General features: G+C 40.1%; 1 protein-coding gene across 1 annotated transcript; it reads left to right on the plus strand.

Moving 5' to 3' along the window:
* The first annotated feature begins 905 nt into the window (after positions 1-905).
* Positions 906-17,816, plus strand: tax1bp1b (Tax1 (human T-cell leukemia virus type I) binding protein 1b). The gene is made up of 18 exons (XM_049584195.1): positions 906-1,035; positions 3,611-3,804; positions 7,156-7,258; positions 7,759-7,949; positions 8,096-8,254; positions 9,158-9,306; positions 9,634-9,724; positions 10,427-10,612; positions 10,698-10,949; positions 12,191-12,361; positions 12,783-12,855; positions 12,966-13,084; positions 13,242-13,367; positions 13,927-14,013; positions 14,581-14,782; positions 14,899-15,056; positions 16,402-16,487; positions 16,769-17,816. The coding sequence occupies exons 2-18, from the start codon at positions 3,628-3,630 to the stop codon at positions 16,965-16,967; spliced, it is 2,529 nt and encodes an 842-aa protein (XP_049440152.1). The 5' UTR covers positions 906-1,035; positions 3,611-3,627; the 3' UTR covers positions 16,968-17,816.
* Positions 17,817-17,827: the final 11 nt, after the last annotated feature.

Below are 17,827 nucleotides of genomic sequence, written 5' to 3' on the forward strand. Positions count from 1 at the left end.
ATTTATTCATTATTTATACTATTTGTATATTTATATTTAACACACTTATAGATCAATTTCTCAACATTTTTTTTAAATTTTATTTTTATATGCACTGTGGTTATATATTGTAATATATGATGCACATATTTGTACATATTTTTTGTAATCCTTATTTTTCAATTTTCTCTCTACATGTTGTCTTATATTGTAGCATAATGTACATATTTTAATCATACATTATAATTTCTTTATGTTGATATATAAGAGCAACTGTAACGTGATCTAGGGATCTATGAAGTATTTCTGATTGTGATTCTGATACCTGTAGTCTCACCTAGGAAGGCACCATATTTTATGATTAAGTTGAAATTGACCTGAGACTGTGAAATCTTTATACACAAGGTGAGCAACTGGTAAAGATAACTTTTGAAAAAAAAAGGAGAAGAAGTTAAAAATACACTCTTCTTTTAAAGTATAGTGGATTAGAAGTAAGTAAAGTGCAAGTAACTTAAAAATGGTTTAGTTTGTGACATTCCACAACTGCTTATAGCTTTCAGATGTTGCATGTATGTGATTTCATTTTACTGCTGAGGAGGTTTCACATCAACTTTGGTGTATTTATACATAACAATAAAAACTGTAAGAGAACATTCAGAACGACTACAACAAATATAGTCTCTATATATGTATGGAGAATATGAAGAATGCATCCAAATTAAAAATATACCTCTAATATCATATATTCTAATACTATGACTCACACTATAATCATAACCCTTGCTCACGTGATGTTACCCAAAAATATTATTTTCACTTGATGCTCCATTATGTCATTGGATGTTTTTCTTCTTCTTTGTAACAGTCTGCTCTCCGAGGTTATTTTTACATGGTAAAACTTTGTCAGACGGGTGGGATTCCCAAACGGTCCCTTTTCCGGAAATGACGTAATGTTGTTATTATTCCAGGAAGAGGGCACGGGAAAGCACTGAACTGCGTCAACAATTGTTTTTATGATAGATTCGGATTTCAGCTGCTGTTCAACATGTCAACTGGGTAAGTTTAAGATTTATTTTAGAAATGTGACCTTTAATGCCGTTGTTGTTGATATTCCCTCCGTTTGACATGTTTTTTTGTAGAAGCTAGCTCCAGAGACAGCATTGCTAACTGTTTACGTTAGCTAACCTTGTCCTCCAGTTCATAGCATTGCTCTCGAGTTAGCTGCTCTGTGTTTCGTCGAGGGCGTTGTAGCGTTTCTTATCTTACTCTGTGTGTTCGACTCGTTTAAGATAATATTTTCTTGGCAGTCTTAGGAACAGATGTCTCTTTGCCTCTCGGTTAACATGGTGCCTCGTCCAGTAAAGTATGTAACTACCGTTAGCTAGCTAGCTGCATGGCTAACTTATCCCGATGTGATCACTGTTTTCACATTAGGCCTCGAATGGTTGCTTGTAGTTGCCAGCTGTTAATTTCAGCCATTACCGTCTACTCTTGCCAATTTTATAATTAGCGTTGTACATTAGGGCAGGTGACTGCTGTAACGTAAGAGAACAGTAGTGTTAAGCGTTTCCGATCATCATCCGAGGGGCTGTTAAGAATGTCACAGGCCCAATTACGTCGGACAAAATTATATCAGCTGAGGCCGAAATGGAAGATCCACCCTGACTCACGTTAACCATGCGGTGTTTTAGTGTTAAGATTAGATAAAGGTCCGTTGTATCAAGAACAGTCTTCTCTACTGTCATCTAATTTCACGGTATTTAACATAAATAGACCTAAAAATAAAGTGGCCCAAAAGGCAATTAAAATATATAACAGTCTGATACTACTTTTGGTACTTAAAGTAAAGTGATCTTGCCAAACAGTGACTCAAATAAAAATAGATGTCAGCCATTATGATAAGTAGAGGTCTTAATGTATCAGGTGTAAAGTGGAAAACTAAGTTAAGCTCCATCATCAAAGTCATTTTCTTACCTTAAAGGATAACAGTTAAGCATAAAAAGGCACCTCCAGTGACAACATTTATACAATAAAATAATTTGTGAACAACAGAATCAAATTAAGAGTTATTGTTCACAAAGTTAAGATAGTATTGAATTACCATTACAGGCTGGGGGATTTAAAGAGTAAGCATCAGTTTTATTTTCAAAACCTAGAAAAGCGAAACTAAGAGAGATAAGAAAGATAAATACTTGAGTTAAAAAAGCTCTGGACAGTTATAAGGTATTTCTGCTGTATTTGTTGAAATTAGATAGGTACTGTTTTCTCGTTTGGAACAGGTTTTCACTTTTGCATTTGAGGAAAGACGTTATCACCATATCTAGAGGACACAGTATCATATAATCCTTTACATGCCTGTTGGTGTTATCAGTGTAACTGTGTGTCAGCAATCATTGGTGAATATATGAACTGATTTAAAAGGCCTTTGAAAGGTGTATTTAACTAATGACCAGGCCCCATACTACTTAGAGTGTTACTGATAAGTTCAGCTTTTATGGACGTAGCTAAAGTATCATTGACCTGTTGCATTGTTTGTCCATACTGCATTGAAAATGAAAGGGCATGGCTTGTCCTGTAAACTTGGGTCTCATGGATATTGTTTGGGTTTTAAAATTACAGTTTCACTGGTCATATGAGAGCAAACGTCTGGTGGCAAACTTGGAATTTTTTTGACTTAACATCTTGACATAGATTTTCCGACAGTCCTTGTGAGACAGATGAGTGTCATGGGAGGGGAGGGGCACATGTCCATTAGCCCAGTAGTCTACAGTCTGACGGCTCACATGCCACATTTATACATTTGTTAAAAAAATGTAGATTTGCAATTTGCCTATTGTTGATAACTTTCTTCATATCAAACATTTCCTCAGTTGGGACAGAGTTGCATTTACTTCAAACACGTCATCTGTTTTTTGCTTATTAAGCAAGAGCATCACGCACAAACATCAAAAACAAAATTGGTGGCATGTAACTTTCAGAAGATACTTATTCCATGAACAAATCTATTTAAGGGTTAAACAGATTATCTTCAATATGAGGACAATCAGAGATAACTCTTGTATTATTGTATAAGACATGATCTTGCATTGTCACCAGCAGACATCTGTTTACTGGAAATACTAAAAAAATAATCTTGTACCCAGATGATTAAAGATAGGAATGTCCATGCACTGTTTGATGTTGCTTGAAGGCTTCAGTGATGGCTTAGTAGATTGCCTGTGTTTGAGTCTAATGAGAGACTATAGCAGACTGGGATGGCAAATGATGAAACAAACATTTTGATATGGGTCTGAATTAAAATAAAAATCAATGAATAGTGATTATATTTGTTGTTTGACTATCGAGTGGTTAGCCTAAGTAAATTGAGGATGTTCCCACTTGAAAATGTATGCTAATAGCTGTGTTATAAAGATATGTCTAATTGTTTTAACTCTCAGATAGACAATTGATGGGATAAATTGACATTTTATTCAGTAACAGTATAGTAATTGTAGGACTCTCAGTGTAAGATCACTCTCAGTGTGTGGAGAACTGGGTTCCCTCTTCACTTTATCTCATTCACAGTTGTTTGTTTCTGTGGTTGTCAGCGTGTCAAATCATATGTTGTGTTGCTTGTCTTCTTTGTGTGTAGCCACTGCTGAGTGATTTATGGAACTGTTCCTGGACGGGACTTTGTTGAGCAACAACATGGACACGTCAAACTTTGCCCACGTCATCTTCCAGAATGTGGGGAAGAGTTACCTGCCCCATGCTGCACTGGAGTGTCACTATACCCTGACACAGTTCATCAAACCACATCCAAAGGACTGGGTTGGCATATTCAAGGTGAATAACCCTCTTCAGTGTATTAGCAAAGCATTTGAAGAACACACAAGAAATGTTATGATTATTAGTAGTTGTCAGCCACAGCTGAGGAGACAACCTTGCAGGACGTGAAACCTATGATCAGAATAGTCACTCTGCTCTTACTCGCATTGGACTCACTTCTATAGTGAATTAAAAAATGAAAATAAACAGTCTCCCATTTTATGGGAATTCCCTAAAATTCCTTCAGGTCCCCAGACCACTGATTGAGAATCACTGAACTAGAGCATATAGTGTATGATGTGCTGGGAGGTAAACCTCTAACATTCTGCATGAAAACTCCTGGTGTACAAGGGAGCAATGACACTGTGACTGTCTAAACATGACTTAAAATCCACTAGTATGTGCCAGTAAACCTTGCAGCTATGATTCAGGATTTAAATTTTGCAGAAATTGCAGGACTGACATTTTCGTAAAAAGGTGAAAACAAAATATTCATTCAGTGGTGATAAAAACGGAGAGATTGTTAAGTGCAGCTATTGTTGTATTTATTTGGAAAATTAGCTTGGAAGAGGGAATGGAGCGTTCCGACCCCAACACCACACACTTCAGTGTCCCACATGGATCTTGTTATAGGAGCACATTAAATCCAATACAGTGGCAGTAATTTATTTTAGCCTCATCTGTAGTGAATTGTGGATGTACACAGAAGCATATGTCACCGAGCTCTTCGAGGCTAACATGCTTTTTATCTTCCGGAGATGAGACGGGAGCTGGAATTAAATCACACCAGTTCAAAAAAATCAAACTAACGGCTCTCTCTTGTTGTGTTGCACACATGTGCTTCTAGTGTTCAGAGTCAGAGATATTCTTGCATCATGCACTTATTCTTCTAGCATACTGTAATGCCATTAAGCCAGCCAAGACAAATTGTTACAGTTTTGCTGAACATGAGACATTTAAATTGTTCATATTTTTGTAATATTGATGGAAGCCATATATTTATTCTCTGTCTGAAAAATGTATATCAGTGATTAATATGCTCACTGGGTGCTATTCATGATTGTGGATTTGAGAAATGGATATATACAGATGTTTTTTGTGAAGTCTCACAGAGGAATGAGGTCATTTTAGGCTACTGGAGGTGGATCAGCTAATGTCTGGAGGCTGTTTAAATCCTGGATTCAGCACTCTGTTGAAGCTGGATGCCACATCACATTGTGTTTGGCCTCAAGCTAGGCACCAACCAGCAGCATAGATCTTAAAATCACTAATTTCTTGAGCCTCTAAAACACAGAGCTGAGCTGGAAAAGGCTGAGGGCAGGATCGTAAATTGTGTAAATGTTCCTGGCAGTGCTGACAGATGAGACGTTCGTTGCCAAGTTCTTGCGTTTGTTTGCATTGAGATAACCTGGATACGCTGTGCATCAGTGTTAGCTCCTTAACGCACAATTAGTTGCTATTGGCTCTCGGTCAAACAGAGCAAATCCCGTTTTAAAGTGTTTAGTGCGCTACTACTTTCTAGTTTTTTTTTGTTTGTTTGTTTGTTTGTTTTTTAACCATTTGAAATGAATAGTGTGTGTTCCAGGTTTGTCTAAGTGTCGCGGCTAGACTAGAAAATGTTCTGTGGTTCAGTCATTTGAAACTTGTCAGCACCGCTATCAGTAATTTGGTTCAAAGAATTCTGAGTTTGAAGAATTATGACTAAAATGAAGAAATACCCCCACATTTTTGATTTATGCTTTCACATGTCAACCTAAAATAATTTACAAATGTTTAAATTATGCACTTTTGCTTGACAAGTCAAACAAACTAAATGTGCTATTGGTGATAAATAAAAGGGAGACAGGTTCTTGTTTGCACAGGGACAAAAGCAGCCTTTGGCCCTTTTGATGTTGGAACATTTACCATTTGCAAGCTGTTCTGGGCTTCATGGAGGAATGTTGTTGGGACAGGTTGTCACAGTGGCCTAGGAGAAAGCAAGCACTGCTTTATAATTAACCTGTCTTCGAGCACAACCTCTCCCTGTGATTCATGAAGAACTTGCTCCCTGAATTTATACAGTCTGACTGGCACATAGACAATACATTACCTCCTGCAGCAGCATTGCCACTGGCTTCTCTTAGCTTTCCTGCAGAGGTATGACTTTGCTGGAATGTTGATGAAATTCATGTTTAAACTAAAGTACATTTGGTGCACTCTATGGTAACATTTTGTAACTGCTTGTATGTATGAAGATTTTACTCTTGCAGTGTTACCTTGCCTGTGTTATTGCTCCAGTTACCAGTCCAGTTTTTTATGGTGGCTCTACACCGTCTCCACATCCTCTCCTCTTATTTACACACATTGCAGACCAGTGTGTTGTAAGTGAAAGAGTTCCTCTCAGAGTTTTCACCCACCACCACCTCTGCTGCTCTAATGAGTGGACTGGTAAGGGCTAGCCTTCAGTAATGACACTCTCTAACTAGGTGCATGTTTTAATTGCTTCCTGTTCTTTACTGCTGGAGGCTGGAACTGCACTGGCAACAATTGGGGGTTTTGGAGCACCGTGGCCTTCTATCTCTGGCTCTGACAAACACTCACAGTATTGTAGCTGTAGACTGTTTGTACACATGTAAGAAAATAAGCTGCCCAGGCATTTAAAAAAGCCTGTATACATCAAAGCTATATCTGCAACAGTATATATTTAACCAAGACCTGCCTGCATGAATATTTAAATTGTAATTTTTGTTAAAAAAAAACAACACTTTCAAGACTTAATCTATGTTCTGTGGTAGAGGCTGTGTAAGAGGCTGGTTTGGCAGGGTTTGTTGTGGATGCGGGTGTGTGCCTGAGTGTGCACACCGAGAGCCAGCCAGCCTGATGTGACTCTGATTTTGTTTGACAGTTTTATGGCACCGGGCTGAAGTTATGGATGTATTTTCTGTACTCCCCCTCATCAGCCATCAGTTAACAACACATAAAATACGTATAATTACATTTTGGTTTTCATTTTCAAGTCACCTATGTATAAAATTTTCACCTATTTTCCCCTTCCTGTTAGAAGTGAGTTGTAGCTGCGTTTCCACAGTTCGGCTTGTTCATGACAAGGGCCGGGCCACATGCACGTGGTGACCAGGAGTTTCACTGGTTTACAGAAATGGTCATTTTTTTTCTAGGAAAGAAAAAAAATCACAGTAGGCATTAGGCTTACGCTATCATCCCAGCACAGATTGAAAACCCCATGATGACTGTAATAAACCAGATTGAGATATTTTGGAAGTGGCACTGTGTGGATTCTAGGAAGTCTCCTTGTTAATCCTCCATTGTTATTATCTTGCACTGATGTGGTGAGAGCGTCTGGTTGAATGGATTCCCCACAATGTCTCACAGGTTGGTTGGAGCACAGCGAGGGACTATTACACATTCTTGTGGTCGCCTCTGCCTGAGAACTATGTGGAAGGCACCGCAGTCAACCGAACAGTGGTGTTTCAGGGTAAGATCATACCATAGTTTTATATAACTTTGACACCTTTTAATAACCGCATATCAGAGGGCTGCTCGGAGGATTGTTAAAACTTTAATACTGAATCAGTGGGTAGAGTTAAATGAGAACATTTCCCCACAGGTCTCTGTTCTGGTGTTAAAAGACATTTCAGTTTATGTGTTTTTTTATTTTAATACTATTTTTTATAAAGTAATAGTGAGTGACATGACAGGGAGAGAGGCATTTCTTATTTGCCGTTTCGATTCAAACCCACAACATCACAGATGCGTAGTCTACGATCCAGAACACTACACCACTATGGTACTTTTTTCAGTTTTACACACACTTATCCCAAAATTATAACTGCACTTTTTTGTAATAACTACAGCATAAGTGTGCAGTTAAAGAGAAGCTGAGGACTGAGGTGAGTTTAGGGTTTTGGAAGGATGTCTTTGCTTCTCTGTACTGCTGTGCGCTGAGTTCACTGACTGGATGTCGTCCTTCCCTAGGATATTATGTGCCCAACGACGATGCCGAGTTCTACCAGTTCTGTTATGTGACCCACAAAGGGGAGATCAGAGGAGCCAGCACGCCATTCCAGTTTCGTGCCAACAGCCCTTCAGAGGACGAGCTGCTCACTGTGGAGGATGAATGCAATTCAGACATCCTGGTGGTCACCACCAAGGCTGGCTTCCTTGAGGTATAATATGCCACTGCAGTGCTACTCAATACTTTGGCTGTCACATGCGGAACAGCTATTTAAATCTCTGAGTTCATATTAGCCATTATTAGCATGGCGGTGTACTTTGTTACCAAACATCTTGAAAAATGTATCTTTCTGTGCAGCAAAAGATGGAGGAAGCCCAGAGAGAGAAAGAGGAGCTGGTCAAAAACATGGCTCTCCTGAAGCAGCAGAAGGAGCAGATGGAAGCGGAGAAGGAGAGCCTGCAGAAGGAGTGTGAGCAGGAGAAAGAAACCTGTGCCCAGCTGAGAAGAGAGAGCCAAGTAAGAATGAACTGAGTCAGTTTTCTGTAGGCATGTAGGAGTGCCAGCTGTAAGGAGGGGAGAAAAATGTTTGTTGCTGTTGTAAAAGTTTTGTCAGTGAAGGAAAAACGCTTGTTGCTTTTTCTGCTGTTTATTACAGTTGTTTTTGGTTGTAGATTTAGCAGCTCATACTGCTAAATGTGCTAAATTATATGATTGATGCTCTTTTCTTGTTCTTGTAGTTATTCCAAGCACTGTTTTGCATTTGGCCAAACAGTCTCTTAGCACCCCCTAGTGAAAGAGCGCAAATATGCAAAGCATCCAAACTCGTGATCCACTAAACATATAAATAACTCCCTGACAGATATGAATGTCTATATTATCAAAGTTGTAATTCAGTTTTTTTATAGTATAACATTAAGTCTTAAAAGCAGTGTCAGTAATAATTCAAATGACTGTCCTCCGTCGTAAATCTGCTGCTTTTAAAACGGCTTTCAGATGAAAACATGATTACAGATTTTGTGGCTGTTAATTTTATGACTGTACTTTTATATGATTTTTTATATGGTGTGAATATAAAGATTCCAAAATTCTGCCTATAAACAAACTGTAAAAAAAAAAAAAAAAATCATTTCCCTTTGCTTTTTTGATGTCATTTTTTATGTTTGAAAACTTTGAACCGAGGCCTAATGTTCATCTAAATTTAGACTTGCAATTCTAAGACAATAAACTTTATGCTTTGCACACGTTTTCTACGTGCATTGAGTCAAAGAAGATTTTAATCCATCTAGATTTATGTATATCTGGGCACAAATTGTTATTGTTATTATTTATTTTATAAAGTATTCGTCTTCCGCATTTTATTTAGTCTTTTGTCTTTTTTAATTCCACTTCTTTTACCCAGTACATTTTATTGTCTCCCAGGAGGTGCAGAATTCATCCCAGGCTCTGCTAGAGGAGAAAGAGGAAGTGAAGAGGAGGCTGGAGGAGGCCACAGCCAGAGTTATACAGCTGGAGGAGGATCTGATTGGAGTCACCCAGAAGGGCCTACAAAAGGAAACTGAGCTGGACAGGTGAGATCAGGATGGAGGGTTTGTTGCAGATTCAACTTAATTGCAGGGTTTTTGGATATGTGCATGCTTACTCATATGATCATCACATTTCCGTATTATGTATATATATATATAACTGACAGCTAGGTCAAGTAGGACGAAAGTAGCTTGTGACTGTTTCATATTTTTTGCCTGGAGCTTTTTTTTTTAATGGTGCATAAAAAAAGTGTTATACCATAGACCATACTCTGTTGTCACTAATGAATTATTCCAAACAGCACATGTGAATATCGATGCTGTGATCAGTGATACAGTTCGTGACTAACAACTTTATGACCATTTCCTTAGTCTCAAGGACAGAGTGAAGAAAATCTCAGCGGAGAAAGAGGCACTCGAATCTCATCTCAAGAATGAGAAAGATGAGAAGGAACTGTACAAGGTAACTTGTATGCAGTATCAATATGTTTCTTCACATAAAGATTAATAACAAAACAAGGTCATTGTTCAGATAGGAAGCAGCTAATTACTTACATGTAATCATAATGTCAGTGGGGCAGACGTTGCAGTGGTTCACTTCACTGCTTTGTCAGTGACAGTTTTACAACCTGTACAGTTAGCATTTTTTATTATATTAGAGTCCCCTAAATTGGAGGTCCAGTTCATTGGCTTTTCCTGTTACTGTTTTTCACTTTTTACTACTGCGATTATTCTGTACACTCATGCCCAAACATTTAGTCTAAACAGGGCATGCCTTATTCTGTCTTCTTCTGGTCCGTCTGGTGTTTCTGTGCCTTTGTTGTGGTCGGCACCGCACAGGAACTGGGAGTGCCACTTACTGTAGTGTCGCCATGGAAATTGAGCCAAAAGCCCATACCTAATTTAACTTGCACCATCACACTGGGGCTGCTGCATGAGGAAAACTTTATGGGCCTATCTCAATCTCTGTTTTGTAATTGAGGTCATGCAACATTTATTTTAATAGTCATATGTTCTTTGGTACATGATCGTGATTGGTGTTGTATAAATGAGGCAAACGCCAAGGACCTTATGTTTTATAACTTCTCGTGTGTTTTATAACTTCTTCTGTGTGTGTGTGTGTGTGGGCATGTGTGTGTGTGTCTGTGTGTGCGTGTGTGCTCAGATTCACCTGAAAAACCGGGAGCTGGAGAACACTAAGCTGAGTGCAGAGCTGCAGATGCTGAAGTCTGTGGATGTGAACAAGGAAAACACCATTGCCCAGTTTAAAGAGGAGGTGGGACGCCTGCAGACGTGCCTCACTGAGAAGGAGAAACAGTACAGAGAGATTCTGGCCAAAGTTCCCCCCTTGGTACAAAAAAATGTTTTAAAATTTAAAAAATGGTGACCTTATGGAAATAAAAAAACCCGTCACCTAACGTGTTTGTTTCTGGCAGGGAGATATTAAGGCCCTGAAGGAGCAGCTGCGGCAGAAGGAAGAGCAGCTCCAGGCCAACCAGCAGCAGTCCGCCTTGTTAGCAGCTGAGCTGAGGGACGCCGCCAGCACCCGCGACCGTACCATGTCTGAACTCTACCACATGAAGCTGGAGGCCGATGCCCTTCGTCAGGCCAAGGCTGAAGCTCAGGCCCAGTGTGTCCGCCTGGAGCGCCTGGTGGAGCAGATGAAGGCAGAGGCTAAGAAGGAGGCTGTAAGGCTGATAACCAATCTGCTTACAATGATAGATGATATGCGAGTGTAGAAAACCTCTAATATTCTGAGAGAGTAGCAATTAGAAATTTTTATTTTTAGTTTCTGTCCTGTCATTAATTTAACCTTTAAAAACTCATCTCTGTTTATCAGAATTACATATTTAGAAGTTTTTTCATGAGAAAAAATCCCTTCATACCCTGAAATAGCTTAGATGTTACTCTACATCTTTGCATCATTTCTTATCTGTGGATCTATTATTTGCTAATTACTCCACACCTCTTTCTCCATCTGCAGCTTGCCTGTAGCATACCTGACTTTGCTTATGGCTCTCTACAAAGTTAGAAACATAACAGTAACAGAGAACATGATCTTTGGTTTGACTGCATTATCAAGCAGCTAAGAATGTCTAATGTTAGATAAACCTTGTTCCTGATCGCCAGCTAACTTTCATATAAACTTTTCGTATTCACAACCCGACTGCTGCAAGTCGCAGACTCACTGAGACAAGGTTTTGCAGTAATGACCAAACGAGCAGTGGAGTAGTAACGTTAGGTTTTCAAATAAGCGATCTGTTACTTTTAAAATATCACAATAACTGTTATTTCCCTGATTGATTGCTGAACATGATGTGCTCTAGCTGCTGCTGAAAAACAATTTAGAGCCTCTGCTTAGCGGACAGCTGAGAGGCATAGAGAGACTGTAGGGATAAATGGCATGCAGATAAGCATACTTAACATCTTACTTTGTGAATTAAGGATTTATTTTAACCTTGTTGAAAACAGTGGACTAAGTAACTAGATGACTAACAGGACTAAGACAGTTTTGGTGAGTTTTATTTTGTTTCTGTCAAGTTTGAATGAAGTGTGTTTTACAATTAGTTAACAAGACAATCACGCTAACCTTATAGTCTGTATAGTCTGTTGTAAATATGCTATTTTTTGCTAAAGGCAGTGAGAAGGTTACTGGTAGGAAGAGCAAAATAATGGAAACAGAAACAAAAAGGGTTTTATTGGTTCTGCCTTTCAGGGGGGCTGTAATTCTTTCCGTAGTTCCACATAGCTCCACATTAGAACAGCTTTTTATTGATCGCCACCATTTTACTAAAGAATCATTTGATAGCATCCCTTACAAGTGCTGGCAGACATTGTAGATGATCAATTATAATCATTTAGGTTCTATTAATAAGGGATTCCCATGTTTAATACTAATCTGTTTTTTTGTCATGTTTGTCGTCACAAGGCCAAAGCAGAAGAAGAAGCTGCTGCAGACCCAGCTGTTGTAGCAGAGCTGCAGAGAGAGGTGGAGGACCTGAAGCTGCGGCTGCACATGGCTGCAGAACACTACAAGGAGAAATACAAAGAATGTCAGCGACTGCAAAAACAAGTGCTTAGATTCTCTGATCAGCAAGGGGTGAGTCCCAACAGACACCAGCTGACATACTGTGTACCTGTGAAAGAACAGAACTTAGATTTCTGTGACAGCGTGTCATCCTGTCACATCCCTCTGAGGTTAAAGATCCTTTGGCCACTCTTCAGTCTGTGTTGCTAATGTCTTGACTGGAATGAATTTCACCCTGAGATTCATCTTTGTCAGCATTCAGTTAGCTATTTAAGATGCTATTACATGTACATTTTCATGTCTTTTTATAAAATTAATATGCAAAGCTTATTATCTACAAAAAAATATGTGAAATTGTTTAATTCAGTGATTGTTTTCAGTAGCATACTTGGTGTCCACTGATCCTGTGTATATCAGTTTAGTTTCTTTTAGTTGTTTCTGTCTTCCAGTTGCATTTAGAGCTAATTTTCAACATGTTTTTTGTCTGTCTTAGGATCTGAAGAGAAGCTCAGCACAAGAGGCCTCAACAATCCCTCCATCAGTGAGTCCAGACACATCAGTGCCAGGTGAGTTATATCTAACTGTGCCAAAGTGTAAGTCATGAAATGAGTAATTGCATTAAAAACTGCCGTCGTGCTTTGCCAAGCTGTCTGACTTGCCTTCATTGTCTTTTCAGGGAGTCCAGGTTCTGCTGATCCAATGCTGGAGGCTATCATCCAGGAGAAGCTGAAAGGCATCAGCAGAGAGGCATCTGACAGGAATGACAAGTACAGGAAATGCAAGCAAATGTTGGCGGTAAGAAACGGATTACTTGCATCCTTTTATTGCTCATGTGCCCCCAAATTAGATGTTTAAACTAAGTTGTCAAAGACTCATGCTCTATAAAAGGATTACATTCAGTATGTGCTCTTTGGATTGTAAGACACTTGGTTGTTGTCTGACTGCTCTTCAGGAGGAGAAGGAGCGTAGCTGCATGTTTGCTGATGAGCTGGCTAAGATGGAGGTGAAATTTAAGGAGCAACTGAAGTTGAATGAGAACATGAAACTGCAGTTGGCAGCAGAGGAGGATCGCTACAAGGTCAGTTCATCCTACAGTCTGTTCAGAGTACAGACACTTAGCACTGCGGTCAGGCCGTTCGCTGCCAGTGATGCTGTGCTGGTCTGTCTTTGGACACTTGCTGTGTTTTAACGCTGGGTATGGCTGGTCTAGCTCAGGAATGGAGCCTTTGATGCTATCTCTCCCCTTGAAGAAAGCCGCTCTGACAGTGTTGTTTATGAGCAGGCCTATCTGTGAGACGACATTTTACTGCTGTTTATGTCAGACTCTGGAGAACAGCAAAGCTTGGCTCTGAGGAGTCATCTCCAGTTGCCTGGCTAATGCTGTGCTTGGCTCAGATCACGCGGATATTTGCTTAGTGTCTCAGAGGAATTCAAACAGGTTGTTTTGCTTTGAGTGGTACTGTACATAAATCAGTCCTCTGCAAAGGGAAGCCTTTTGTGGCTGTGATCAATTAATGTCACGCACTGAGGCCTGAGAGTATTTCAATGATGCAGTTTTCAATCAGCAGCACGTGTCAGATATTTAAGGATTGAAATTGTCACTTTATTCTTCTGTTTTTGTGTTTTGTTTACTTCAGAGCCAGGTAGCTGAGAAGGGACGGGAGGTGAAGGAGCTGAAGGACACTCTAGCACTTGTTGTGAAGGAGAAGGAAAAAGTGGAGGGGGTTAGTGGCAGCTTTCATTTTCTCTTTTATGGACTTCTTCCACCCTTAAAATTCCTTGAAAAGTGCCATTCCCTTGCCATTTTCCCTCTCCCATTCTGGTCTGTTTTTAATATGCCTCTAATTGTAGAAGCAAAGTAAATGAGTTCTTATTTTCCATTCCATTACTTTGGACCACAGCAAGGTCCTCACTGGCCTAAAATATTGCTTCGAGGTAATGCTGTTACAGCTAAGAGGAGCAGAATGACCCAATTTGAGGTTTAGACTGTAAATTAAATTGGCGTCTGCAGCTAACATCAATAAAACGCAGCGTCACAAACCCTTTGAAAATGAGAAGAGTTTCTCTTTTAATGAAGGCACTAATTAAACTGTGTGAGTGAGAGAAAAAGCAAGAACTCACAGCTCAGGAGCTCCTGTGTGGTTGTAAGCTGTGATATATTGCTTGCCTTGACAGACCGGGAGGTAGATGGAGATGAAATCAGATATTTAGCTCTTGAGAAAACATTTTTAATTCTAACATTGGTCTTTGTTGTAAAAAAAATTCTTTAAATTCTGCTGTTTCCTGCCCAGGAGCTCCAGAAGAGCAGCAGCAGCAGGAAGGGAGATCAGGGGACCAGTGAGAAAACCAGCTTGGAGAGTATCCAGTCCAGTGTGCCTTTATTCCTGCAGTACCCTGTTCCTTACACCCAGGATGCCCCCACCCCTTTGCTGGTCTCTCAGAGCCCCAGCAAGCTGCATTTTGGGAACCCTTACTCCATCTCAGACTCAAAAGGTTGATTTCCCTTTCAGATAAATTCACATTACTTTGTTAAAAATTCTCTAGTAGTAACTGCAGAAATGATTTACTTGTATTTACAGTATCTTTGTCTCTGAATCCCTTCCCCACAGATGAGGAAGATGAGGAGTTCTCAGATGACCAGCTGCTGAGGCTGCCCCCTGTGGGCCCGCCCTCCTGGGACAGCAATGTGGTGTGTATCCAACCCACTCGCAACCACAGCCGGCCAGAGGGCCACGAGGAGTCAGAGGAAAAGCAAAACAACAACAATGTAAGCCTCTCAGACTGTGCTGTCTGTATCTCTCCCATGTGCAGTATGCAGCTAAATACTTACAACTGACTTCTTTTTCTCCTCTGTGTTAAAACAGGGGTAGGTAGTTTTTGGTAAAAGAAAACAAATGCAGCTCTCCTCCTGCAGCCCCTCCCTCTTTTTCCGAAGCCCCTCCCACCAGATGAGCACAGGCACATGCACGTACTTCATACATTTCAATTGTGATCATGATCCTGATGCCGTTCTATCGTGGCAATTCTGTGAGAATAATCTTCCTATTTTTTTTGCAAACTTTTGGGCCTGTAAATCCCTTTGAGATCGCATACTGTGATATAAGGTTCTAGCTAATGTTAGCTGCATAAAGGTGAACTTAGATTAGCTGCAGCTGTGAGCCTTTGGCTACTGCTAGCATAAGACATTTCCTCTCCATCTCTAAAACGCGTTGCTGATATTGACTAATTTTTGTTTTGTTTATTGTCAGACATTCTTTTCGACTCTCTTTTTGATACGTCAGTCTTCCTTTGTTTTGTGGTTGCTTTGCAGTGTAGCCAGTTTTTGCTAATGCTGGAATAGTAGCTTTTACTGTGGGATTCTCTGCCATTAAATCAGGTTTTCACCATCTGAAGGGACGTGCACATGCATCTGCATTTGCAAAATAGACAATAGGAAGGTTCTGTCACAGGCTAGATTTTCTAAATCTTAGGACGCATTCACACTGGCACTTTTTAGTCCACTTTAAATGAACCCTGGTCCGCTTCCACAGATAGTTCGGTTCATTTGGAGTGGTGTGAATGCTCATTCGAACTCCGCTTGAAAAATGGGGGTCTCAGTTCACTTGCAACTGAACCCTGGTGCGGTTTGCTTACAGTGGGAAATGCGAACCAAAGAGAGGAAGTGACGTAGAGTGCAGTGCAGTGCATTTTGGTGTTTGGTGTCTTTGTGGTGACGAAGCCGGCTGAAGGAGATGGATTTCCGTTTCCGGTCCTGGCCAGTCGATGAGGTGGATTTTCTTCTTGTTCGTGCTTTTTTTCTTCCTTGTCAGTTGTCATTTCGGGCAATACTGCCGCTTTAGAAAGTGTGAAAGCGAACCGAACCAAATTAAAGTATGAAATTTTTTGGCATTCTCCGCCCAATTGAACCAAGTCCCCCGGACTATCCTGGTGTGAATGCACCCTTAAAAACAGAGCCAAGAGGAGGTGCAGAGGTCTAGTTTTCTCTCAGGCCACTTGAATTACTATATGCTGAATGGTTATTGTCCAATTTTTGCCCAGTGATGCCATAAAAGAAACCCTCCCCAGCTTTAGATATTCACAAATGTTCACAAATCACAAACTTTCTGTTTCAGGGTAATACCAACGAACAGCCCGCAGCAACTGAAACTCACAGCCCATTTGTGAACGATGGACAAACCGCCTTCTGCTTTGATCCCAGGTAACACACCCTCAGATGCTCAAACACCCATAAATGCCATCCAAGTTTGCTGCACCCTACATTTTCTAAACCTGTGCATTGTAACATGTGTAAAGTGTTTGTTCTGCTGCACAGCCCCCCTTTTGTTGGTATTAGTCAAGCAGCAGGCCACCCACGTCGCATCAGACAGATGCTCTTTATTAGCCCGTGCTCCTGGTTTGCCCACATCATCACTGCACTGCTTATAAACGTGAGCTTTCTCTCCCTGCCTTTTTCTTCTTCTGTCCTCTCCTCGTGCGCAGCATGGACATGAAGAGATGTCCACTGTGTGAGGTCATCTTCCCACCCAACTATGACCAGAGCAAGTTTGAGGAGCACGTGGAGAGCCACTGGAAAATCTGCCCCATGTGCAGCGAGCAGTTCCCGCTGGACTGCGACCAGAAGGTGTTTGAGAATCACGTGCTCACTCACTTTGACGGCCACCCGCTCAACTTCGACTAGAGCAAAAGAAAATCAGCACATCCGGTCTGCCTACTTCCTGTCGCCACTGAAATAAATCACTCTGCACTCTTTTCTGCATGTAATGGTGTGAAGATCCACTCTTTAGGACTATACCGACTTTCGCTTTGTTACTTCAACGTAGAGAAACACTTTGAAGTGATGTGACATTTTGAAATGACATTCTAATTCAGTGTATATGGCAGGGCTACTGAATCAACCTTTTTTTTATAGGTGAAAGATTTCCCTTCATTTGGATTTGAAGAATGACTTAGGGGGATAAGACTGTTGTATGTATGTATACCAACTTCAAATTGACTTGGCTCACACAGATCTGTCAGACTACAGGATGTAACGAATCAGGGAAAGAGATAAGTGTTTACCAAACTTACATTTAAAACATCCAACCAAATGGTTCCCCCCTTAAACATCACTGTACAAGTCATTTGCTCCTTCTTTATAGAAAGCAGCCTTGGTGCACTATATGCAGTCAGGGAGAACTCTTCAGTGATAACATTAAGACATGATAATACAGTATATCATCAGATCATCTATTTTAGAATAATTAAAGCCAATGATATTGTGAAAGCCTTGATACTTTGTGTATGATATAGATTTGTTTTATGTTAGGTTTCCTTTGTTTTGATTTCAGATATTTAATTGGGTTTTTGTGTCAGACTCCTTAAGAACCGTCATATCATCAGCTTATCAGTGCATGCTGAGCTTATGTTAATTTCCTTCCTTTGTTCTTCTCTTTTACAGTAATAAGTTATTTCATTCATAGAAATGTTTCATTTATTAAGTGAGTTTCATGTAACTAATACGAACTAATAAAGTCTGTTTGAATCTGAATCGTGTCCACG

This window comes from Epinephelus fuscoguttatus, linkage group LG8 (genome assembly GCF_011397635.1).
Source record: "Epinephelus fuscoguttatus linkage group LG8, E.fuscoguttatus.final_Chr_v1".
NCBI lineage: Eukaryota > Metazoa > Chordata > Actinopteri > Perciformes > Serranidae > Epinephelus > Epinephelus fuscoguttatus.